At 43.4% G+C, this 27,797-nt stretch overlaps 1 protein-coding gene across 1 annotated transcript; it reads right to left on the bottom strand.

Moving 5' to 3' along the window:
* Nucleotides 1-6: 6 nt before the first annotated feature.
* On the bottom strand, nucleotides 7-9,604 carry LOC129848841 (endonuclease domain-containing 1 protein-like). Its single transcript, XM_055915931.1, has 4 exons — nucleotides 9,505-9,604; nucleotides 8,292-8,663; nucleotides 1,360-1,640; nucleotides 7-772 (listed from the first exon to the last, which is right to left on the bottom strand). The coding sequence occupies exons 2-4, from the start codon at nucleotides 8,299-8,301 to the stop codon at nucleotides 44-46; spliced, it is 1,020 nt and encodes a 339-aa protein (XP_055771906.1). The 5' UTR covers nucleotides 8,302-8,663; nucleotides 9,505-9,604; the 3' UTR covers nucleotides 7-43.
* Nucleotides 9,605-27,797: the final 18,193 nt, after the last annotated feature.

The following is a 27,797-nucleotide window of genomic DNA, read 5'->3' as shown; positions in this document are numbered from 1 at the left end:
GAATGTGTACTCAATAGTTGTGGGAATTACCACTGGACAAAACTCATAATTTTTCATCACAGTCACAATCACATCCATCCTCCTCATCACATTCCTTTAACTCATCCCCTGTTCTTCTCACCATCTTCATGCTCCTCTCTCTGCTCCCTTTCCCGCTCCTCTTTTGCCCCGCCCCACCCTCTAATACTCTCTCTCTGTTCCTCCCTGTCTCATCCTGTTCTACACTTTGAATAGCTTTTCTTGGGCAATAATATGGGAATACCTTGAAGTCCTTGTAGAAACTCGTCAATTCTTTTTCGAGAACTCCCAAGGTATTTGAATTCACTGTTTCCCCCTTTACGTTCTTCCCCCAGTATGCTCCGGCCACCCACTGTCCCAGGTTGTTTTTACAGCAGTAGGCTGTCCACAGGAGATCCGGGATGTTCACTCGTTTGTTCAGTTTGTTGTTGCTGGGCACTGCTCCAGTCACCACATAGGCTTTAATCTGGTCTTCAGCTTCCTTACAGTTCTTCACAAGATATTCTCTGACTTTGCACTCAATTTTACTCCATCTGCCTCGGTTGAAGCCTCTTTCCTGGGGAACGACGTTTGTCAGGGTGAAAGTGGACCTCATGGTATCATCATCAGGTGCGTACGAACATGGGAATAGGTGACCTCTGTCCAGATGCATGCCCTTTATCTTTACCTTGTAGTCTGCGTTCGTAGCCTGGTGCTCGACTCTTAGACGTCTACCTGCCACCATCATGTTACGTGTGTAATGTTTATCTTCAAGCTGCAGAAACATCAGTCCGACATTAAAACTATTAGAAAAATTCATACATTTAAAAAAAAAATCACTATTTCACAATCCAGACTTAAGCTGAAAGTGGTTGCAACAAAGATACATATATACATGATATATACCAGTAATCAAATACACATGTTGAATGAATAGAGATTAGAACTACCTGGGGCTCCATCATCCAGGACTGACTAGGTAACACAACTGTCTGTGATATATACCAGTAAACAAATACACATGTTATGTTATATGACAAACATTAGTCCTACCTGGGGCTCTATCATCCAGGACTGACTAGGTAACACAACTGTCTGTGATATATACCAGTAAACAAATACACATGTTATGTTATATGACAAACATTAGTCCTACCTGGGGCTCTATCATCCAGGACTGACTAGGTAACACAACTGTCTGTGATATATACCAGTAAACAAATACACATGTTATGTTATATGACAAACATTAGTCCTACCTGGGGCTCTATCATCCAGGACTGACTAGGTAACATAACTGTCTGTGATATATACCAGTAAACAAATACACATGTTATGTTATATGACAAACATTAGTCCTACCTGGGGCTCGATCATCCAACGTTGATTTGGTCTGCGGTCTGTAGGAGGACCACTGAAGGTGTAGGCTGAGAACACAGGGATCCTGTTGGTCGTGTCGTAGAGAGTTGCAAACATGTAGATGTTTTTAACTTCCGTTTTCTTCATGTATTTAAACAACTGGCAGATCGGCTTGTAGCGGTTCTGGTCCTGGACTTTCCCATCAACCAAAATACCTGGGAGATTTGGAGTTGTCCCCTTCAGGAAGAAACTCTTGCACTGTGGAACATCACTGAACTTCTTCACTACATGAGAGAGAGCAGGAGGAAGGAGAGAGAGAAGGAGGAGAGTAGAGAGATGATTCAATATCCCCATCATCACCTGAAGACTGTACACCACAGAGACAAAGATGAAGTTACAGAGACCAGCTGGTAGACTGGAGAATGCTGATCTGAGTCAGGACAGGCTGATTTAAATAGTTATTTCAGAGACCAGTTGGTAGACTGGAGACTGCTGAGCTGAGTCAGGACAGACTGCTTTAAATAGTTATTTCAGAGACCAGTTGGTAGACTGGAGACTGTTGAGCTGAGTCAGGACAGACTGCTTTAAATAGTTATTTCAGAGACCAGTTGGTAGACTGGAGACTGCTGAGCTGAGTCAGGACAGACTGATTTAAATAGGTTTTCAGAGACCAGTTGGTAGACTGGAGACTGTTGAGCTGAGTCAGGACAGACTGATTTAAATAGGTTTTCAGAGACCAGTTGGTAGACTGGAGACTGTTGATCTGAGTCAGGACAGACTGATTTAAATAGGTTTTCAGAGACTCCTCCTTCAGATGTCAAGACAGAAAGGGTTGATTTGCATAAACTCCTCTGTTTCCATGGACACTGCTGTCACAAATAACATGTGTCTCACCTACTGTAGTTTCTAACACGTATGGACCCAGAACTTAATCACACAAGTCTATAGTTCTGGGAACACTTTGGTTCTGGTAGAAAAAAGTTTTAGGATAAAAACATGACTTTACTCAGCATAGAGTCTGTCAGAAGTTACACATCACACTATTACAACAGTGGGATTGTTCTGGAATTACGGTTGCTGAGTTCACATTCATTAATATCTCACAAGGCTTAGCGCCTCTGAATCAGCAACTCAAAGAAGTAAACTTGCATTTCCCTTGACCAACAAGTCAACATATTTAGTATGAGGTCTTAAAGGCCTCACATACATTACAGATATGATTACAACTGAATGAAACGGAGGAAGATGTGTCCAACTGAATGAAACGGAGGAAGATGTGTCCAACTGAATGAAACGGAGGAAGATGTGTCCAACTGAATGAAATGGAGGAAGATGTGTCCAACTGAATGAAACGGAGGAAGATGTGTCCAACTGAATGAAACGGGGGAAGATGTGTCCAACTGAATGAAACGGAGGAAGCTATCAAATGTCAATCACATTTCCACCTCTGATTTGGCCTCTAACACATTTAATGGAAACCAGAAGATGGCAATAATGGATGTTTCATTTATTGGTGTTTATGTTGGTGTAGGTTTGGTTTTTGAGCTGTAATTATTAGGAATCGTTAGGTATAATGGAGGCATGAGGGGAGCCATAATGAAGCTTGGGAGGGGCTGAATGCAGGGAAACATGGTCACATGAGGCAGTACTGATAAGGGGAGGAACCGTTTAAGGCTCATATCACTCAGATCCCTGCCTAGAAATAATGATGTAATGTTTAGTGATGAGGAGGAGACTCCACCCAGAATGGGGTATACAGTCGTGGCCAAAGGTTTTGAGAATGACACAAATATTAATTGTCACAAAGTCTGCTGCCTCAGCTTGTATGATGGCAATTTGCATATACTCCAGAATGTTATGAAGAGTGATCAGATGAATTGCAATTATTTGCAAAGTCCCTCTTTGCCATTCAAACGAACTGATTCCTCCAAAAACATTTACACTGCATTTCAGCCCTGTCACAAAAGGACCAGCTGACATCATGTCAGTGATTCTCTCATTAACATAGGTGTGAGTGTTGACGAGGACAAGGCTGGAGATCACTCTGTCATGCTGATTGAGTTCGAATAACAGACGAAGATTCAAAAGGAGGGTGGTGCTTGGAATCATTGTTCTTCCTCTGTCAACCATGGTTACCTGCAAGGAAACACGTGCCGTCATCATTGCTTTGCACAAAAAGGGCTTCACAGGCAAGGATATTGTCACGCCCTGACCATAGTTTGCTTTGTATGTTTCTATGTTTTGTTTGGTCAGGGTGTGATCTGAGTGGGCATTCTATGTTGTATGTCTAGTTTGTCTGTTTCTGTGTTTGGCCTGATATGGTTCTCAATCAGAGGCAGGTGTTAGTCGTTGTCTCTGATTGGGAACCATATTTAGGTAGCCTGTTTTGTATTGTGGGTTGTGGGTGATTGTTCCTGTTTCTGTGTCTTTGTGTATGTCACCATACGGGACTGTTGCGTTTTCGTTCGTTTGTCCGTTTATTGTTTTGTATGGTTATTCAGTGTTATTCGTTAATAAAAGTAACGATGTATTCATATCACGCTGCGCATTGGTCCTCCGATCCTTCTTACTACTCATCCTCAGATGAGGAGGACGACGAAGATGACAGATATTGCTGCCAGTAAGATTGCACCTAAATCAACCATTTATCGGATCATCAAGAACTTCAAGGAGAGCGGTTCAATTGTTGTGAAGAAGGCTTCAGGGCGCCCAAGGAAGTCCAGCAAGCGCCAGGACCATCTTCTAAAGTTGATTCAGCTGCGGGATCGGGGCACCACCAGTACAGAGCTTGCTCAGGAATGGCAGCAGGCAGGTGTGAGTGCATCTGCACGCGCAGTGAAGCGAAGACTTTTGGAGGACAGACTGGAAAAACATCGGGGACAGACTGATATTCTGAAAAAGGTACAGGGATTGGACTGCTGAGGACTGGGGTAAAGTAATTTTCTCTGATGAATCCCCTTTCCGATTGTTTGGGGAATCCGGACAAAAGCTTGTCTGGAGAAGACAAGGTGAGCGCTACCATCAGTCCTGTGTCATGCCAACAGTAAAGCATCCTGAGACCATTCATGTGTGGGGTTGCTTCTCAGCCAAGGGAGAGGACTCACTCACAATTTTGCCTAAGAACACAGCCATGAATAAAGAATGGTACAAACACATCCTCCGATAGCAACTTCTCCCAACCATCCAGGAACAGTTTGGTGATGAACAATGCCTTTTCCAGCATGATGGAGCACCTTGCCATAAGGCAAAAGTGATAACTGAGTGGCTCGGGGAACAAAACATCGATATTTTGGGTCCATGGCCAGGAAACTCCCCAGACCTTAATCCCACTAAGAATTTGTGGTCAATCCTCAAGAGGCGGGTGGACAAACAAAAACCCACAAATTCTGACAAACTCCAAGCATTGATTATCCAATAATAAACTGCCATCAGTCAGGATGTGGGCCAGAAGTTAATTGACAGCATGTCAGGGCAGATTGCAGAGGTCTTGAAAAAGAAGGGTCAACACTGCAAATATTGTCTCTTTGCATCAACTTCATGTAATTGTCAATAAAAGCCTTTGACACTTATGAAATGCTTGTAATTATTCTTCATTATTCCATAGTAACATCTGACAAAAATATCTAAAGAGACTGAAGCAGCAAACCTTGTGGAAATTAATATTTGTGTCATTCCCCAAACATTTGGCCCAGACTGTATACTACCCCAGGGGAAACCATGTCTGTGTCTAATGCAGCTGGTTTGACCCTCTGGGAAGAATAAACTTAGTTTGGTTCAAGTTGTCACTCTAGTAATAGAACCTAACAGCATATTCTGTGGTCTGACCACTGCTGAGTTTATTTCCAGTAACTGAAGTAGTTCACAGTAAGAGTTGACACAAGGCTGTGTATGTAGAGTTAGAAAATGTGGTTCCTAACAACACTGTGGTCAGAGCAGCACTGGACTGTTTAACACCTCAGACTCAGCAGCTGTAGATTCTTCAGTTGAGGCCTTTTCTCAGTAAGAGTAGAGGAGACTGGGGAACAAACTAACACTTTTAGACTTTAGTTTATTATGAAAATATTATTTAAGTTGGATTGATCATATTTTTATACAAACAACATATCTGAGCTACCATTACACACTAAGTATGTTCCTAGGACGTACCAGTCATTTACAATTCAACCAAGTGGTGGGAATTAAATGTTACAATTGACCCAGTAGGTGAATGTTCCACAGGTCAATAATTTAACAAAAAGAGAAGCAGCAAGTATATTTACTTTAGGGACTCAAAAACCTTTTTTTATTGAAGAAAAAACTTCAATAAAACTAAAAGTAATCAATGGATTTAAACAAAACCTCTTGGTCATGTAGCGACTAGAGCTGGGCGATATGGCCAAAAGATCATATTATATTTTTCACATTTTTGACGGTATTTAATGTTTTTGATTAATAAAAGTTGTCCAAGAGAGCGGAGAGGGATGGCTCAAGTAGCAGAGTAAACTATAAAAATGGACGTTACACACAGCGTATCACATTTAACAAACCAAACATTCAAATACCGTTCTAGAAAGTAAAGTAAAAACTCAAACTGGTCCTTGTATCAACACTGGTATATAGTAAAATACAGTATACCGCCCAGCCCTAGTAGAGACACTAACCAACCATTATCACATTGAATAAGAGCTTTCTACCTGGTTTCTAATTGGACTAATTTATCTGTTACAACTGACCCTGTGTTACTTTGTTCCCCAGTCTACCCTACCTTCATGGATAATATTTAAAGTGACTGCTTCACTTAAGTAAAACATGTTTAACTTCTTCACCTACATACAAATGTTAAACAGCTGAAGCAGGTCACACAGTTTTACTTCCTGTAAAGGTGTGGACGTTTATTTGCTAAGTGTTCACATCAAATGTTGCCTTAAATGTTGGTCTTGTATGAAATACTATTGTTGGGGGTTACCCTGGGGGTCGGAGGTGGGGCTACACCAATGCCATGATTAATAAAATGCTAATTAATTACTTAAAAATCATACAATGTGATTTTCTGGATTTAGATTCCGTCTCTCACAGTTGAAGTGTACCTATGATAAAAATTACAGACCTCTACATGCTTTGTAAGTAGGAAAACCTGCAAAATCGGCAGTGTATCAAATACTTGTTCTCCCCACTGTATGTGATAACCTTTGTGTGCTTGCAATGTGCAACGATGTAAAAGTACTGGGTGATGGAGATGTACTACGTTAGTTCTCAGGCTGAGAACTGTCTGCTCCTGCTGATAGTCACTCAGCCGCAAGGCCAAGATGTTCTGAAAGTAGCAAAGAGCCTGAGACCACACAGGTGTGGTTGATGGCTCATAGCAGAGTGACAAACCACAGTCTTGACATGCTTTTCTCATCTTAGATACCTTGTATCTAATCCAATGCCACAATGTTAAGGTATGATTGACGTATGCATTTGACATAGGTTGTCCACACCACCTGGTATAAAGTTGTTGTCCACACCACCTGGTATAAAGAGTGTTGTCCACACCACCTGGTATAAAGTTGTTGTCCACACCACCTGGTATAAAGTTGTTGTCCACACCACCTGGTATAAAGAGTGTTGTCCACACCACCTGGTATAAAGTTGTTGTCCACACCACCTGGTATAAAGTTGTTGTCCACACCACCTGGTATAAAGTTGTTGTCCACACCACCTGGTATAAAGTTGTTGTCCACACCACCTGGTATAAAGTTGTTGTCCACACCACCTGGTATAAAGAGTGTTGTCCACACCACCTGGTATAAAGTTGTTGTCCACACCACCTGGTATAAAGAGTGTTGTCCACACCACCTGGTATAAAGAGTGTTGTCCACACCATCTGGTATAAAGTTGTTGTCCACACCACCTGGTATAAAGTTGTTGTCCACACCACCTGGTATAAAGAGTGTTGTCCACACCACCTGGTATAAAGTTGTTGTCCACACCACCTGGTATAAAGTTGTTGTCCACACCACCTGGTATAAAGTTGTTGTCCACACCACCTGGTATAAAGTTGTTGTCCACACCACCTGGTATAAAGTTGTTGTCCACACCACCTGGTATAAAGAGCGTTGTCTCCTGTTTTACCACACAGATCTTTACTATAGACTACTGAGGTATTCTGGATGTGAGTCTCTGTCTGCAATGACATTTTATTACTAAAGAGTTTTATACCAAGGTTCCTGTGTCATCTATCTGGAACACTGATTGTTGAAGGAAACTCACATCACCCCAGACAAAGGACACTATGAATCAATTTCTTATTTCATGAAACTACAGGAATCCTTTGTTTCAGGGAAACATTATATTTGTTCAACATGCGTGTGGGGAGGAGTTCCCCTTTCTGTCCAATGAGGTCATTTCTGGACAATATTTCAGCCAGTAAAATGATGGTTCTACTTTAGAATGTGGAACACACAGCCAATAGGGAGGTTTGATTGTTACACATGATAAATAGTCACACCTGTTCCACATACAGAGGAGTTTATCCAACCCTCCTTGTCCAGTCTTGACCACTAATTATACCAGACAGGACTCATCTTCATAGAGAGGAGTTTATCCAACCCTCCTTGTCCAGTCTTGACCACTAATTATACCAGACAGGACTCATCTACATACAGAGAGGAGTTTATCGAACCCTCCTTGTCCAGTCTTGACCACTAATTATACCAGACAGGACTCATCTTCATACAGAGGAGTTTATCTAACCCTCCTTGTCCAGTCTTGACCACTAATTATACCAGACAGGACTAACTCTAGGCCAGTTCCTCTGTTTACTTCAGACATATCTTATTCCACATATCATCACAGAAAAGTTAATCAGTTAGATAATGTTTACCCAGTGGCATCCTGAGGCATTGATAGATCATGAGAGAAGAAAATATTAAATGACCATTTCTAAGCTGCTCATTTATTATGGAAAAACTCACCCCAGCACATTCTGAGGCAGAACTTGGAGACAGGAAGGACATCACCCTCTTCTGGTCTTCACCCCACCAGGGCAAGGACAGTGATGAACTGTGAGCTCTGTAGGAGGATCCTGGTAAACAGCGTCTGGTAAATCCACTGCTGCTGCTTCTTGTTGAGAGATGCCCGCCGGCTCTCTGGAATCACCAGCTGCATTTAAGGGAGAGAGAGGGAGGCAGGAAGGACATCACCCTCTTCTGGTCTTCACCCCACTGGGGCAAGTTCAGAAGCCTGGGGGTGGATACAAGGGGGCCTGGGGTAGATCACCAGGGACAGGGGCCGAACGTGAGGCAGGAGGGAGCGCTGGAGGTACCTGTACGTCCAAGGGTTCATACCTAATACATACAGAGAATACATAAGTGACAGATACAGTACTAAGCATTCTCAGCACCATGACAGCAGATCTACAGCATGAAAGGTAAGTGACAGATACTAGATTTAGTTGTGTAACTAAAGGACAAAGAATGCATAGGCCTTTATGACAGATACAGGAAGGGAGTGTCATAATGGAAGGGGTTTCATCTGTAAAAAGTCCACACTGCATTTATGGAAAGCTGTGTATCATTCAATACATGGACAAATAGTAAGATTAACACAATGCATATCTTCCATTATTGTAAAGTATTCATGCTTGCAGAATGCCAAGGGAATTGAATAGCCTACCTAACATTGCAATACATTGCAGACCCATATTCATGTGTAGATTGAAATGCAAGGCAAATATCCCGATTATCACACCATTAAACTAGATAACATAATACATGTATTAGCTAATCCATGACTGATACATGTTGAATAAAACTGTTATACACTGGAACCGAAAATAAACTACTGTACAGTAGCATGCTAAAGTTACTGTACTGTAGCCTGCATCACGTAAACACTATTTCACAACTTCACAGACGTCTTACACCATACAACAAAGCACGAATATAAGCGATAGTATGCATTAAAATAGCTACGATTGTAAAAATACTATTGAAAATGCAGACAAGTGGCCGCTGATTGTACCGGTAGTTACCGATACCAAACCAATGCTACGGGTATCATAGGTAGATGACTGCAGAGATAGAACTGTATAATGTTTTCAATTCACTTTTCCGTTCTTCTTACAACTTCACAGATGTAGCAATAAGATGACAATCCATTTCATTCAACCTTATTAAAGATACTTACTCTGTAACTCTCCTTGTGATTTAAACAATGATCCGATGAAGGGAAAGTGTCTTCTTCTTCGATGGAGTTTAACGGCGGTTGACATCCAATGTTAAGGTGCATTACCGCCACCTGCTGGACGAGGTATTAAATAAGAAACGTAAACAAACTATTCCGGATAAGAGGTAGAACGATATCATATAAAATAAAACACGTCAACTAAAAAAAACATCATACGTCTTCAATCACAGTCCACTCCAAAATACATCCCTACACTGGCTCAGGGGCCTGTGATGGGGCTACATTCACAGACAGGATTTCTTGCACCGAGGAAATCAGGAAGACCCCCAAAAACGTTCAGCTGCATTCACAATGATTCCAATGTTCTTAGACTTCTTCTCTGCTTGTGTTGTACAGTTTATAACTATTGTAATAAATTATACAAAGTCCACCATTTTATCATGTAGCATTTTACTATCCCTCGGTTGATGAAAAACCTTCACTGGTCCTGGAGGCTCTACTACCATTGTTCTTCCCTGCCATTCTTTCCTTCCCATTTTCACTCCTTACCCTTGACACCTCATTCTCCTTCAGCCTATCAGGGCACTCCAAGAGCCACATGTTCACCTCCACAGTTGCAGAATTTCCCTTCATCTGGCGTACGATATTCTTCCCTTCTGCACACACTTGACACATGACCAAATCTTTTACATTTATGACACTGAAGGAGCTTGTGCATTAAAGCTCTTACCGGGTAAATCATGAATCCTGACTTTATATGAGAAGGGAGAGATTATTTACCGAAGAACAGTAGCATGGATGGAGTGAACTTATTTTCTCTGTCCACCATACAAGTCCATCAACGTGCACCAACCACTCCATCGATGTCTTCAGTTATATCCTCTACATATCCTCTTCAGTTATATCCTCTTCATATCCTCTTCAGTTATATCTGCTTCAGTTATATCCTCTACATATCCTCTTCAGTTATATCCTCTACATATCCTCTTCAGTTATATCCTCTACAGTTATATCCTCTATATATCCTCTACAGTTATATCCTCTACATATCCTCTTCAGTTATATCCTCTACATATCCTCTTCAGTTATATCCTCTTCAGTTATATCCTCTACATATCCTCCTCAGTTATATCCTCTACATATCCTCTACATATCCTCTTCAGTTATATCCTCTACATATCCTCTTCAGTTATATCCTCTACAGTTATATCCTCTACATATCCTCTACAGTTATATCCTCTACATATCCTCTTCAGTTATATCCTCTACATATCCTCTTCAGTTATATCCTCTACATATCCTCTACATATCCTCTACAGTTATATCCTCTACATATCCTCTTCAGTTATATCCTCTACATATCCTCTTCAGTTATATCCTCTTCAGTTATATCCTCTACATATCCTCTTCAGTTAAATCCTCTACATATCCTATTCAGTTATATCCTCTTCAGTTATATCTTCTTCAGTTATATCCTCTACAGTTATATCTTCTTCAGTTATATCCTCTACATATCCTCTTCAGTTATATCTTCTTCAGTTATATCCTCTACATATCCTCTACATATCCTCTTCAGTTATATCCTCTACATATCCTCTTCAGTTATATCCTCTTCAGTTATATCCTCTACATATCCTCTTCAGTTATATCCTCTACATATCCTCTTCAGTTAAAGCCTCTAGATATCCTCTTCAGTTATATCCTCTACATATCCTCTTCAGTTATATCCTCTAGATATCCTCTTCAGTTATATCTTCTTCAGTTATATCCTCTACAGTTATATCTTCTTCAGTTATATCCTCTACATATCCTCTTCAGTTATATCTTCTTCAGTTATATCCTCTACATATCCTCTACATATCCTCTTCAGTTATATCCTCTACATATCCTCTTCAGTTATATCCTCTTCAGTTATATCCTCTACATATCCTCTTCAGTTATATCCTCTACATATCCTCTTCAGTTAAAGCCTCTAGATATCCTCTTCAGTTATATCCTCTACATATCCTCTTCAGTTATATCCTCTAGATATCCTCTTCAGTTATATCTTCTTCAGTTATATCCTCTACAGTTATATCCTCTTCAGTTATATCCTCTACATATCTTCTTCAGTTATATCCTCTTCAGTTATATCCTCTACATATCTTCTTCAGTTATATCCTCTACATATCCTCTTCAGTTATATCCTCTTCAGTTATATCCTCTACATATCCTCTTCAGTTATATCCTCTACATATCCTCTTCAGTTATATCCTCTACATATCCTCTTCAGTTATATCCTCTACATATCCTCTTCAGTTATATCCTCTACATATCCTCTTCAGTTATATCCTCTACATATCCTCTTCTGTTATATCCTCTACATATCCTCTTCAGTTATATCCTCTACATATCCTCTTCTGTTATATCCTCTACATATCCTCTTCAGTTATATCCTCTACATATCCTCTTCTGTTATATCCTCTACATATCCTCTTCTGTTATATCCTCTACATATCCTCTTCTGTTATATCCTCTACATATCCTCTTCAGTTATATCCTCTACATATCCTCTTCTGTTATATCCTCTACATATCCTCTTCAGTTATATCCTCTACATATCCTCTTCTGTTATATCCTCTACATATCCTCTTCAGTTATATCCTCTTCCTTTATTTATTGCGCCACCCCAGAAATACCCTCCTTGATAGGAAAACAGGAAACGTTCCACTCCGATATCTTTTTGATTCTTAACACACGTTTCTTCTGCTCCACAGACACACAAAACATCTAAATGAGACCACTTCTTTCAGTGGCTTTTTGCTAGTTGAGACCGGCTCGACATCGGGTTGGCCTTGCGCAGGAACAAAAAAGTGCAAAAGACGACACGCAAATTAGTGAAGCGTTTCTTACTACCCTGGGGGAAGTTTGGGCTTTTTTAAACCTTAGAACTGCCTAAATGACGACGTCTGAAGCAATGAAGTGCTTTGAAAGGCTGGTCATGGCTCACATCAACACCATTATCCCAGAAACCCTAGACCCACTCCAATTTGCATACCGCCCCAACAGATCCACAGATGATGCAATCTCTATTGCACTCCACACTTCCCTTTCCCACCTGGATGAAAGGAACACCTATGTGAGAATGCTGTTCGTTGACTACAGCTCAGCGTTCAACACCACAGTGCCCTCAGAGCCTGGTCGGGTGGTGCCAGGACAACAACCTCTCCCCCAACATGATCAAGACAAAGGAGATGATTGTGGACTATAGGAAAAGGAGGACCGAGCCATCCCCCATTCTCATCGACAGGGCTGTAGTGGAGCAGGTTGAGAGCTTCAAGTTCCTTGATGTTCACATCACCAACAAACTATCATGGTCCAAACACACCAAGACAGTCGTGAAGAGGGCAAGACAAAGCCTATTCCCCCTCAGGAGACTGAACATATTTGGCGTGGGTCCCCAGGTCCTCAAAATGTTCCACAGCTGCACCATCGAGAGCATCCTGACGGGTTGCATCACTGCCTGGTATGGCAACTACTTGGCCTCCGACCGCAAGGCACAACAGAGGGTTGTGCGTACGGCCCAAGTTTCCTGCCATCCAGGACCTCTATGCCAGACAGTGTCAGAGGAAGGCCCTACAAATTGTCAAAGACTCCAGCCACCCCAGTCATAGACTGTTCGTTCTGCTACCACATGGCAAGCGGTACCGGAGCACCAAGTTTAGGTCCAAGAGGCGTCTAAACAGCTTCTACCCCCAAGCAATAAGACTCCTGAACATCTAATCAAATAGCTACCCAGACTATTTGCATTGTCCCCCTTCTATGCTGCTCTTGTTATTTACTGCTGTCTTTAATTATTTGTTAATCTTATCTTTTGCTTTTCAGGGGTATTTTTTTTTAAACTGCATTGTTGTTTAAGGGCTTGTAAACATTTCACTGTAAGGTCTACTACACCTGTTGTATTCAGCATGTCACTGAGGTCTACTACACCTGTTGTATTCAGCATTTCACTGTAAGGTCTACTACACCTGTTGTATTCAGCATTTCACTGTGAGGTCTACTACACCTGTTGTATTCAGCATTTCACTGTAAGGTCTACTACACCTGTTGTATTCAGCATTTCACTGTAAGGTCTACTACACCTGTTGTATTCAGCATTTCACTGTAAGGTCTACTACACCTGTTGTATTCAGCATTTCACTGTAAGGTCTACTACACCTGTTGTATTCAGCATTTCACTGTGAGGTCTACTACACCTGTTGTATTCAGCATTTCACTGTGAGGTCTACTACACCTGTTGTATTCAGCATTTCACTGTGAGGTCTACCTACACCTGTTGTATTCAGCATTTCACTGTACGGTCTACCTACACCTGTTGTATTCTGCATTTCACTGTGAGGTCTACTACACCTGTTGTATTCTGCATTTCACTGTGAGGTCTACTACACCTGTTGTATTCAGCATTTCACTGTGAGGTCTACACCTGTTGTATTCAGCATTTCACTGTAAGGTCTACTACACCTTTTGTATTCAGCATTTCACTGTAAGGTCTACTACACCTGTTGTATTCAGCATTTCACTGTAAGGTCTACTACACCTGTTGTATTCAGCATTTCACTGTAAGGTCTATTACACCTGTTGTATTCAGCATTTCACTGTGAGGTCTATTACACCTGTTGTATTCAGCATTTCACTGTGAGGTCTACTACACCTGTTGTATTCAGCATTTCACTGTAAGGTTTACTACACCTGTTGTATTCAGCATTTCACTGTGAGGTCTACGACACCTGTTGTATTCAGCATTTCACTGTAAGGTCTACGACACCTGTTGTATTCAGCATTTCACTGTAAGGTCTATGACACCTGTTGTATTCAGCATTTCACTGTGAGGTCTACCTACACCTGTTGTATTCAGCATTTCACTGTGAGGTCTACACCTGTTGTATTCAGCATTTCACTGTAAGGTCTACTACACCTGTTGTATTCAGCATTTCACTGTGAGGTCTACCTACACCTGTTGATTCAGCATTTCACTGTGAGGTCTACCTACACCTGTTGTATTCAGCATTTCACTGTGAGGTCTACACCTGTTGTATTCAGCATTTCACTGTGAGGTCTACCTACACCTGTTGTATTCAGCATTTCACTGTAAGGTCTACTACACCTGTTGTATTCAGCATTTCACTGTAAGGTTTACTGCACCTGTTGTATTCAGCATTTCACTTTGAGGTCTACCTACACCTGTTGTATTCAGCATTACACTGTGAGGTCTACCTACACCTGTTGTATTCAGCATTTCACTGTAAGGTCTACTACACCTGTTGTATTCAGCATTTCACTGTAAGGTCTACTACACCTGTTGTATTCAGCATTTCACTGTAAGGTTTACTACACCTGTTGTATTCAGCATTTCACTGTGAGGTTTACTACACCTGTTGTATTCAGCATTTCACTGTACGGTCTACCTACACCTGTTGTATTCAGCATTTCACTGTAAGGTCTACTACACCTGTTGTATTCGGGCGCGTGTGACCAATAGAACTAGATTTGATTTGAGTTGGGTTACCAAGGTCTTTCTAACAGACACAGTAAATCATTTCTTAGATCTGTATAGTAACCACATTCTTATACTTCATTGTTTTACTAATGTAATCTATATGCTTTTCCTAAAGACAATTCAAAATCTATCCTCAGTCCCAGATATTTCAAACAATCTGCACTTTCAAGCATTGTTCCATAACTCACATTAATTTTTAATGAAATGCAGCTGTGGAGTTTAGAGAGAAGAGAGGAGGAGGAGAGTAGAGAGATGATTCAATACCCCCATCATCACCTGAAGACTGTACACCACAGAGACAAAGATGAAGTTACAGAGACCAGTTGGTAGACTGGAGACTGTTGAGCTGAGTCAGGACAGACTGCTTTATTAAATAGGTTTTCAGAAACTCCAACTTCAGATGTCAAAACAGAAAGGGTTGATTTGCATAAACTCCTCTGTACGTTTCTACGGAAAATGCTGTAACTAATAAAATGTGACTCACCTCCTGTAGGTCTATTCCATGGGACTGACTCCCCTCCTGTAGGTCTATTCCATGGGACTGACTCCCCTCCTGTAGGCCTATTCCATGGGACTGACTCACTTCCTGTGATCACACCTCGGGGCCTTTTCACAAGAACCACCACAGACATTTTAATTTACTTCATCTGAATTAAACATTTGCCCTAAATCTGCCATTGAGAATGTCATGTTTTGACTTTTCCTAGAATAAGTGTTTTAAAGAAATGGGGAGACTTGGGTATTTGTTTTTGGATCGAAGCTGTAGAGATCAGTCAGGATTTGAACTGCTAATTTATCCATTAAATGACCGGGTATGATGGTGCATTGATCAGCTGTACAGTTTCAAGCTGTTATTTTTTCAGTTTTTTCCCAAAGTGAACCTTTAACACATTGACATTGTTTGACCATGATTTCATAAACTAAATCTTAGCAGGACAAATCATTTAAAATGTTTTTAACCCCCTTCCCTTCCTTCTCCTGACGGTTGTCTGGCCAACCGATGATCAAATTCCCCAGATGAACCTTGACTTGTTAGTTTAATACAGAATGAATGTACCCTCTCTGTTCTCCTAGATGCTGAACCTGGATGTAGTGACTGTGTACACAGAGTTTTTCTTCCTCTCTCATGATCTATCAATGCCTCAGGATGTCACTGAGTAAATATTATCTTACTGAATGAGGAACTCTTCTGTCATGATATCTGGGAGAAGGTGTGTCTGAAGTAAACAGAGCATCCGGCCTGTAAGCAGTCAACTTCCTTTTCAGTTTGTTTATTACATTGACCAGATCAACATGTACTTGGTTGTTTAAATGAGTCCTGTCTGGCATAATTAGTGGTCAAGACTGGACAAGGAGGGTTGGATAAACTCCTCTGTATGAAGATGAGTCCTGTCTGGTATAATTAGTGGTCAAGACTGGACAAGGAGGGTTGGATAAACTCCTCTGTATGAAGATGAGTCCTGTCTGGTATAATTAGTGGACAAGACTGGACAAGGAGGGTTGGATAAACTCCTCTGTATGAAGATGAGTCCTGTCTGGTATAATTAGTGGTCAAGACTGGACAAGGAGGGTTGGATAAACTCCTCTGTATGAAGATGAGTCCTGTCTGGTATAATTAGTGGTCAAGACTGGACAAGGAGGGTTGGATAAACTCCTCTGTATGAAGATGAGTCCTGTCTGGTATAATTAGTGGTCAAGACTGGACAAGGAGGGTTGGATAAACTCCTCTGTATGTGGAACAGGTGTGACAATCAAACCTCCCTATTGGCTGTGTGTTCCACATTCTTAAGTAGAACCATAAGCTACAGTAGGTGAGTCACATGTTATTTGTTACAGCAGTTTCCACGGAAGAATACAGAGGAGTGTTTGCAAATCAACCCTTTCTGTTTTGACATCTGAAGGAGGAGTCTCTGAAAACCTATTTAAATCAGTCTGTCCTGACTCAGCTCAGCAGTCTCCAGTCTACCAGCTGGTCTCTGTAATAACTATTTAAATCAGTCTGTCCTGACTCAGCTCAGCAGTCTCCAGTCTACCAACTGGTCTCTGTAACTTCATCTTTGTCTCTGTGGTGTACAGTCTTCAGGTGATGATGGGGGTATTGAATCATCTCTCTACTCTCCTCCTTCTCTCTCTCCTTCCTCCTGCTTTCTCTCATGTAGTGAAGAAGTTCAGTGATGTTCCAGAGTGCACAGAGTTCTTCCTGGGGGGGACAACTCCAAATCTCCCAGGTATTTTGGTTGGTGGGAAAGTCCAGGACCAGAACCGCTACAAGCCGATCTGCCAGTTGTTTGAATACACGAAGAAAAATGTTGTTTACAAGACCTACATGTTTGCAACTCTCTACGACACGACCAACAGGATCCCTGTGTTCTCAGCCTACACCTTCACTGGCGTTGGAAAGAGCGAGGAAAGACCAGATAAATGGATGATTGAACCTCAGGTAATTTAAACATATTTTCAAATCGACATTTAATGCCAAAGTTGAACAATAACCTTCAATTGTCTGTCTAGCAAGATGACATGTCTGTATCGATCCTTAAAGGGATAGTTTCCTAAATAAAAAACAGATAACATATTTACATTAGTATTCAGACCCTGGTTTTGCTTTATCATTATGTGGTATTGTGTGTAGATTGATGAGGGAAAAAACTATTTAATACATTTTAGAATAAGTCTGTAACGTAACAAAATGTGGAAAAAGGCAAAGGGTCTGAATACTTTCAGCGGTTTGACAGTGTAATGTACAGGTCTGATGTACAGGTCTAATGTACAGGTCTGATGTACAGGTCTGATGTACAAGTCTGATATTTAGGTCAGTCCAGTATAACTGCATGATTAATGAACGAATGATGAACATTGTTCCTACAGCTGGACGGAGGAATTGACACAGTTATGAGTCTGGAGACACAAGAAGTCACTTACACACACCAGGCTGTCAATCAGGATTATGATAAAGATGGTAAAAACAAGAAGGTGAACATAGGTCACATTTTTCCAAAATCTTTTGCTCACCAACCTGTTAATCAGAACTCCACCTTTACCCTGACAAACTCTGTTCCTCAAGTAAAGACATTTAATGAAGGTAGCTGGGGAACGATGGAGTGTAAGGTTAGAAAGATTCTCCTGAAGCAGTGTCTAGATAATAACGTTATCAAGGCCTATGTGGTGACTGGAGCGGTGCCCAGTAAGAGCAACACACTGAACAACCGAGTGAACATCCCAGATATCATGTGGACAGCCTACTGCTGTTTGAACAAGAAGAACAAGTGGATGGCTGAAGCACACTGGGGGGAGAACAAAGAGGAACCGAACAAACAAGTATTGAACCCCCATACCTTGGCAGAGCTGTATGACATGTTGAAGCAGCATTACCCAGGTGATGTCCAGCTGTTCCCAGAGAAGTGTCTAAGAGGTTCTTCTCAGAAAGAGAGAGAGAAGAGCAGAGAGAGGGAGGTAGGAAGTGGGGATATTAGCAGGAAAGGGTTATTGGAATGTGATGAGGATTGTAAATGTGTCTCTTTGTAGGTGACACAGATCATTCCCTGTCCCAGACTTTGGTCCAGTGGCAACACAGACAACTATAAAATACATTCTTCCATGCGAGACCAGGGTTCAAGCCCTGAGTCAAATCTTTCAATTCTGTACTTCTACCTTCACTGCTATGTCTATAAATCACATGAAAGGGAATGAAATTCTGTAGAAAATAAAGTTTAATTGATTTATGATCTAAAGACATTACTGTTGTTAATACATGGGCCAACAGTTTGTCAGGTTCTGACTGCAATGTAACTGTTACCATAGAGATACTATTATATGTTCTGAATGTAATTCTATCACTGTTACCATAGAGATACTATTATATGTTCTGAATGTAATTCTATCACTGTTACCATAGAGATACTATTATATGTTCTGAATGTAATTCTATCACTGTTACCATAGAGATACTATTATATGTTCTGAATGTAATTCTATCACTGTTACCATAGAGATACTATTATATGTTCTGAATGTAATTCTATCACTGTTACCATAGAGATACTATTATATGTTCTGAATGTAATTCTATCACTGTTACCATGGAGATACTATTATATGTTCTGAATGTAATTCTATCACTGTTACCATAGAGATACTATTATATGTTCTGAATGTAGTTCTATCACTGTTACCATAGAGATACTATTATATGTTCTGAATGTAATTCTATCACTGTTACCATGGAGATACTATTATATGTTCTGAATGTAATTCTATCACTGTTACCATAGAGATACTATTATATGTTCTGAATGTAATTCTATCACTGCATGTATCCATCTTCTTCCCATCTGAAGGAATAAACATCTATAATGAATGAAGCCTGTGAGAGTCTGGTGTTTTGTTCTCATGCTGTTTAAATGTAACCAAGTGACTCCAAAATGTTCCAATTCAACATTAAACCACGTTATTTGAGCTAAAAATATAAATGATTGAAAGCACTATTTTAGTTGTCAGTTATTCATTCAAACTTTGCCTTAACTATGTGTCCAACCAGTCCAGCATACCAGCTAGCTACCATGTCTCTAAACATACCTGGAGCTGGTCAAGAAGCTACCATGTCTCTAAACATACCTGGAGCTGGTCAAGAAGCTACCATGTCTCTAAACATACCTGGAGCTGGTCAAGAAGCTACCATGTCTCTAAACATACCTGGAGCTGGTCAAGAAGCTACCATGTCTCTAAACATACCTGGAGCTGGTCAAAAAGCTACCATGTCTCTAAACATACCTGGAGCTGGTCAAAATCCAGGCTGCATCACATCCTGCCGTGATTGGGAGTCCCACAGGGTGGCGCACAATTGGCCCATCATCGTCCAGGTTTGGCCGGGGTAGGCCATTAATTGTAAATAAGAATTTGTTCTTTACTGACTTGCCTAGTTAATTAAAGGTTTAATAAAAATGTTTAAAAATAAAAGAACGATTTTCAAACAGTGTTGTAGAATCATCTCACCAGCAGGTGGCAGCCTTGTTCCAGTTTTCAAACCTCCACTCCATGACCTCTATGAACAGGACAGGTGTCAATTGATTGATTGATTGATTGATAAATATATTTCTAATTAGTCTCCATCATCTGTGTTTTAGATCTATTATCCGTAGTATTGATAATTTGCATATTTGCATTCAATTACGCTACACAAGCAGACTAAAAACAGATTGTCAGAATTTACCTCCTACTTTCAGCCACACTTGAACCAGGAAATGTTCCCCTTTTGTCCAAGTCCACAAACAATAAATACTATTATTTCTCATCAAAATGTCACTGGTTGAGCTGCTGTAAAAATAAATACCAAATGTTTCCCTGCATTCAGTGGAAGGCAACTAAAGACACACCTGACCTTGAGTATAGAGAGACAGACTGACCTGACGCTGAGGTCAGAGAGACAGACTGACCTGACGCTGAGGTCAGAGAGACAGACTGACCTGACGCTGAGGTAAGAGAGACAGACTGACCTGACGCTGAGGTAAGAGAGACAGACTGACCTGACGCTGAGGTAAGAGAGACAGACTGACATGACGCTGAGGTTAGAGAGACAGACTGACCTGACGCTGAGGTTAGAGAGACAGACTGACCTGACGCTGAGGCAAGAGAGACAGACTGACCTGACGCTGAGGTAAGAGAGACAGACTGACCTGACGCTGAGGTAAGAGAAACAGACTGACCTGACGCTGAGGTAAGAGAGACAGACTGACCTGACGCTGAGGTAAGAGAGACAGACTGACCTGACGCTGAGGTAAGAGAGACAGACTGACCTGACGCTGAGGCAAGAGAAACAGACTGACCTGACGCTGAGGTAAGAGAGACAGACTGACCTGACGCTGAGGCAAGAGAAACAGACTGACCGGACGCTGAGGTAAGAGAGACAGACTGACCTGACGCTGAGGTAAGAGAGACAGACTGACCTGACGCTGAGGCAAGACAGACAGACTGACCTGACGCTGAGGCAAGAGAGACAGACTGACCTGACGCTGAGGTAAGAGAGACAGACTGACCTGACGCTGAGGTAAGACAGACAGACTGACCTGACGCTGAGGTAAGACAGACAGACTGACCTGACGCTGAGGCAAGAGAAACAGACTGACCTGACGCTGAGGTAAGAGAGACAGACTGACCTGACGCTGAGGTTAGAGAGACAGACTGACCTGACGCTGAGGTAAGAGAGACAGACTGACCTGACGCTGAGGTTAGAGAGACAGACTGACCTGACGCTGAGGTAAGAGAGACAGACTGACCTGACGCTGAGGTTAGAGAGACAGACTGACCTGACGCTGAGGTTAGAGAGACAGACTGACCTGACGCTGAGGTTAGAGAGACAGACTGACCTGACGCTGAGGTTAGAGAGACAGACTGACCTGACGCTGAGGTAAGAGAGACAGACTGACCTGACGCTGAGGTTAGAGAGACAGACTGACCTGACGCTGAGGTAAGAGAGACAGACTGACGCTGAGGTAAGAGAGACAGACTGACCTGACGCTGAGGTAAGACAGACAGACTGACCTGACGCTGAGGTAAGAGAGACAGACTGACCTGACGCTGAGGTAAGAGAGACAGACTGACCTGACGCTGAGTATAGAGAGACAGACTGACCTGACGCTGAGGTAAGAGAGACAGACTGACCTGACGCTGAGGTAAGAGAGACAGACTGACCTGACGCTGAGGTAAGAGAGACAGACTGACCTGACGCTGAGGTCAGAGAGACAGACTGACCTGACGCTGAGGTAAGAGAGACAGACTGACCTGACGCTGAGGTTAGAGAGACAGACTGACCTGACGCTGAGGTAAGAGAGACAGACTGACCTGACGCTGAGGTAAGAGAGACAGACTGACCTGACGCTGAGGTTAGAGAGACAGACTGACCTGACGCTGAGGTTAGAGAGACAGACTGACCTGACGCTGAGGTTAGAGAGACAGACTGACCTGACGCTGAGGTAAGAGAGACAGACTGACCTGACGCTGAGGTTAGAGAGACAGACTGACCTGACGCTGAGGTAAGAGAGACAGACTGACCTGACGCTGAGGTAAGAGAGACAGACTGACCTGACGCTGAGGTTAGAGAGACAGACTGACCTGACGCTGAGGTAAGAGAGACAGACTGACCTGACGCTGAGGTTAGAGAGACAGACTGACCTGACGCTGAGGTAAGAGAGACAGACTGACCTGACGCTGAGGTTAGAGAGACAGACTGACCTGACGCTGAGGCAAGAGAGACAGACTGACCTGACGCTGAGGTAAGAGAGACAGACTGACCTGACGCTGAGGTAAGAGAGACAGACTGACCTGACGCTGAGGTAAGAGAGACAGACTGACCTGACGCTGAGGTAAGAGAGCCAGACTGACCTGACGCTGAGGTAAGAGAGCCAGACTGACCTGACGCTGAGGTAAGAGAGCCAGACTGACCTGACGCTGAGGTAAGAGAGACAGACTGACCTGACGCTGAGGCAAGAGAGACAGACTGACCTGACGCTGAGGTCAGAGACACAGACTGACCTGACGCTGAGGCAAGAGAGACAGACTGACCTGACGCTGAGGTAAGAGATACAGACTGACCTGACGCTGAGGTAAGACAGACAGACTGACCTGACGCAGAGGTTAGAGAGACAGACTGACCTGACGCTGAGGTAAGAGAGACAGACTGACCTGACGCTGAGGTAAGACAGACAGACTGACCTGACGCTGAGGTAAGACAGACAGACTGACCTGACGCTGAGGCAAGAGAGACAGACTGACCTGACGCTGAGGTAAGAGAGACAGACTGACCTGACGCAGAGGTAAGACAGACAGACTGACCTGACGCTGAGGCAAGAGAAACAGACTGACCTGACGCTGAGGTAAGAGAGACAGACTGACCTGACGCTGAGGTAAGAGAGACAGACTGACCTGACGCTGAGGCAAGACAGACAGACTGACCTGACGCTGAGGCAAGACAGACAGACTGACCTGACGCTGAGGCAAGAGAGACAGACTGACCTGACGCTGAGGTAAGAGAGACAGACTGACCTGACGCTGAGGTAAGAGAGACAGACTGACCTGACGCTGAGGTAAGAGAGACAGACTGACCTGACGCTGAGGTTAGAGAGACAGACTGACCTGACGCTGAGGTAAGAGAGACAGACTGACCTGACGCTGAGGTTAGAGAGACAGACTGACCTGACGCTGAGGTAAGAGAGACAGACTGACCTGACGCTGAGGCTAGAGAGACAGACTGACCTGACGCTGAGGCAAGAGAGACAGACTGACCTGACGCTGAGGTAAGAGAGACAGACTGACCTGACGCTGAGGTAAGAGAGACAGACTGACCTGACGCTGAGGTAAAAGAGACAGACTGACCTGACGCTGAGGTAAGAGAGCCAGACTGACCTGACGCTGAGGTAAGAGAGACAGACTGACCTGACGCTGAGGCAAGAGAGACAGACTGACCTGACGCTGAGGTAAGAGAGACAGACTGACCTGACGCTGAGGTAAGAGAGACAGACTGACCTGACGCTGAGGTAAGAGAGACAGACTGACCTGACGCTGAGGCAAGAGAGACAGACTGACCTGACGCTGAGGCAAGAGAGACAGACTGACCTGACGCTGAGGTAAGAGATACAGACTGACCTGACGCTGAGGTAAGACAGACAGACTGACCTGACGCAGAGGTTAGAGAGACAGACTGACCTGACGCTGAGGTAAGAGAGACAGACTGACCTGACGCTGAGGTAAGACAGACAGACTGACCTGACGCTGAGGTAAGACAGACAGACTGACCTGACGCTGAGGTAAGAGAGACAGACTGACCTGACGCTGAGGCAAGAGAGACAGACTGACCTGACGCTGAGGTAAGAGAGACAGACTGACCTGACGCAGAGGTTAGAGAGACAGACTGACCTGACGCTGAGGTAAGAGAGACAGACTGACCTGACGCTGAGGTAAGAGAGACAGACTGACCTGACGCTGAGGTAAGACAGACAGACTGACCTGACGCTGAGGTAAGACAGACAGACTAACCTTACGCTGAGGTAAGACAGAGAGACTGACCTGACGCTGAGGTAAGAGAGACACACTGACCTGACGCTGAGGCAAGAGAGACAGACTGACCTGACGCTGAGGTAAGAGAGACAGACTGACCTGACGCAGAGGTTAGAGAGACAGACTGACCTGACGCTGAGGTAAGAGAGACAGACTGACCTGACGCTGAGGTAAGAGAGACAGACTGACCTGACGCTGAGGCAAGAGAGACAGACTGACCTGACGCTGAGGTAAGAGAGACAGACTGACCTGACGCTGAGGTAAGAGAGACAGACTGACCTGACGCTGAGGTCAGAGAGACAGACTGACCTGACGCTGAGGCAAGAGAGACAGACTGACCTGACGCTGAGGTAAGAGAGACAGACTGACCTGACGCTGAGGTAAGAGAGACAGACTGACCTGACGCTGAGGTAAGACAGACAGACTGACCTGACGCTGAGGTAAGACAGACAGACTGACCTGACGCTGAGGTAAGAGAGACAGACTGACCTGACGCAGAGGTTAGAGAGACAGACTGACCTGACGCTGAGGTAAGAGAGACAGACTGACCTGACGCTGAGGTAAGAGAGACAGACTGACCTGACGCTGAGGCAAGAGAGACAGACTGACCTGACGCTGAGGTAAGAGAGGCAGACTGACCTGACGCTGAGGTAAGAGAGACAGACTGACCTGACGCTGAGGTCAGAGGGACAGACTGACCTGACGCTGAGGCAAGAGAGACAGACTGACCTGACGCTGAGGCAAGAGAGACAGACTGACCTGACGCTGAGGTAAGAGAGACAGACTGACCTGACGCAGAGGTTAGAGAGACAGACTGACCTGACGCTGAGGTAAGAGAGACAGACTGACCTGACGCTGAGGTAAGAGAGACAGACTGACCTGACGCTGAGGTAAGACAGATAGACTGACCTGACGCTGAGGTAAGACAGACAGACTGACCTGACGCTGAGGTAAGACAGACAGACTGACCTGACGCTGAGGTAAGACAGACAGACTGACCTGACGCTGAGGTAAGAGAGACAGACTGACCTGACGCTGAGGCAAGAGAGACAGACTGACCTGATGCTGAGGTAAGAGAGACAGACTGACCTGACGCAGAGGTTAGAGAGACAGACTGACCTGACGCTGAGGTAAGAGAGACAGACTGACCTGACGCTGAGGTAAGAGAGACAGACTGACCTGACGCTGAGGTAAGACAGACAGACTGACCTGACGCTGAGGTAAGAGAGACAGACTGACCTGACGCTGAGGTAAGACAGACAGACTGACCTGACGCTGAGGTAAGAGAGACAGACTGACCTGACGCTAAGGTAAGACAGACTGACCTGACGCTGAGGTAAGAGAGACAGACTGACCTGACGCTGAGGTAAGAGAGACAGACTGACCTGACGCTGAGGTAAGAGAGACAGACTGACCTGACGCTGAGGTTAGAGAGACAGACTGACCTGACGCTGAGGTAAGAGAGACAGACTGACCTGACGCTGAGGTAAAAGAGACAGACTGACCTGACGCTGAGGTAAGAGACAGACTGACCTGACGGAGTATAGAGAGACAGACTGACCTGACGCTGAGGTAAGAGAGACAGACTGACCATACCAACTACCACATCATACCGTTCAGCATAACAGCTACCATGTCTAAAAATATACCTCTCACTCCATCACTCCATCACTCTATCACTGCTCTCCCTCCTCTCATCTCTCTCTCCCTCCTCTCATCTCTCTCTCATCTCTCTCCCTCCTCTCATCTCTCTCTCTCCCTCCTCCCTCATCTCTCCCTCATCTCTCCCTGTGTTAAAGTAGTGTTCAACACTCATCTCACCAGCAAGTGGCAGCCTTGTTTCAGTTTTCAAACTTCCACTCCGTGAGCTCTGTGAACAGAGGATGGGTTTCAATTGATTGATTGATATATCTATAAATATATAAAAATAAAATACATATTTTGTTTTTGGATGAATTTACTTCTGCCTAGATTGCCTAGATTGACACCAGGCAGGATGGGGCCATGGACTCATTCTGCTTACGCCAAATCCTGACTCTGCCATCAGCATGACGCAACATGAACCAGGATTTGTCGGACCAGGCAATGTTTTTCCACTCCTCAAATGTCCAGTGTTGGTGATGGCGTCCCACTGGAGCAGCTTCTTCTTGTTTTAAGCTGATAGGAACCCGGTTTGGTCGTCTGCTACAAACCCATCTGTGACGAAGACCGACGAGTTGTGTGTTCCAAGATGTCGTTCTACACACCACTGTTGTACTGCAGGGTTATTTGCCTGTTTGTGGCACGCCTGTTAGCTTGCAGGATTCTTGGCATTCTCCTTGGACCTCTCTCATCAAGCTGTTCTCCACCACAGGACTGCCGCTGACTTGATGTTTTCTGTTTGTAGCACCGTTCTCGGCAAACCCTAGACACTGGCGTGCATGAAAAGCCGTCCATTTCTGAGATACTGGAACCGGTGCACCTGGCACCGACAATCACACCACGCTCTACGTCACTTAGGCAACTCGTTTTGATCCTTCTAATGTTCAACTGAACAGTAACTGAATGCCTTGATGCCTGTCTGCCTGCTTTATATGGCAAGCCACGGACACGTGACTCACTGTCTGTAGGAGCAACCCGGGTCAACATCTTCTGGTCTCTCTCTGCTTGCCACAGAGGTTAGCTCACTCTTTCATACTGTTAACACTTCAAGGGTAGTTTGTGACACGGTATACTACGAGTCAGTGAAGGCCAATGAAAACCAGTAACACTTCTATTTTGGTTCCACTAGTTAATAAAACCAGCATCTCTTTTGGTTCCACTAGTTAATAAAACCAGCATCTCTTTTGGTTCCACTAGTTAATGAAAACCAGCATCTCTTTTGGTTCCACTAGTTAATGAAAACCAGCATCTCTTTTGGTTCCACTAGTTAATGAAAACCAGCATCTCTTTTGGTTCCACTAGTTAATGAAAACCAGCATCTCTTTTGGTTCCACTAGTTAATGAAAACCAGCATCTCTTTTGGTTCCACTAGTTAATGAAAACCAGCATCTCTTTTGGTTCCACTAGTTAATGAAACCAGCATCTCTTTTGGTTCCACTAGTTAATGAAAACCAGCATCTCTTTTGGTTCCACTAGTTAATGAAAACCAGCATCTCTTTTGGTTCCACTAGTTAATGAAACCAGCATCTCTTTTGGTTCCACTAGTTAATAAAACCAGCATCTCTTTTGGTTCCACTAGTTAATGAAAACCAGCATCTCTTTTGGTTCCACTAGTTAATGAAACCAGCATCTCTTTTGGTTCCACTAGTTAATAAAACCAGCATCTCTTTTGGTTCCACTAGTTAATGAAAACCAGCATCTCTTTTGGTTCCACTAGTTAATAAAACCAGCATCTCTTTTGGTTCCACTAGTTAATGAAAACCAGCATCTCTTTTGGTTCCACTAGTTAATGAAACCAGCATCTCTTTTGGTTCCACTAGTTAATAAAACCAGCATCTCTTTTGGTTCCACTAGTTAATGAAAACCAGCATCTCTTACAGGGAGACATGTGAGCTGTGTTATGTAGGTAAACACCACCCATGTTATCTACATGATTAAATGTCCATGTGGGCTGTGTTATGTAGGTAAACACCACCCATGTTATCTACATGATTAAATGTCCATGTGGGCTGTGTTATGTAGGTAAACACCACCCATGTTATCTACATGATTAAATGTCCATGTGGGT

The sequence above is a fragment of the Salvelinus fontinalis genome, unplaced genomic scaffold (genome assembly GCF_029448725.1).
Source record: "Salvelinus fontinalis isolate EN_2023a unplaced genomic scaffold, ASM2944872v1 scaffold_1220, whole genome shotgun sequence".
Lineage (NCBI taxonomy): Eukaryota > Metazoa > Chordata > Actinopteri > Salmoniformes > Salmonidae > Salvelinus > Salvelinus fontinalis.
The sequence above is the reverse complement of the archived record's forward strand: the minus strand, read 5'-3'. Positions and strand labels throughout refer to the sequence as shown.

Coding starts and splice junctions, on each gene's coding strand:
- LOC129848841 (XM_055915931.1), bottom strand. Junction 773..1,359: donor GTTGGATGATCGAGCCCCAG/GTAGGACTAATG, acceptor ATGTTTCTGCAG/CTTGAAGATAAACATTACAC.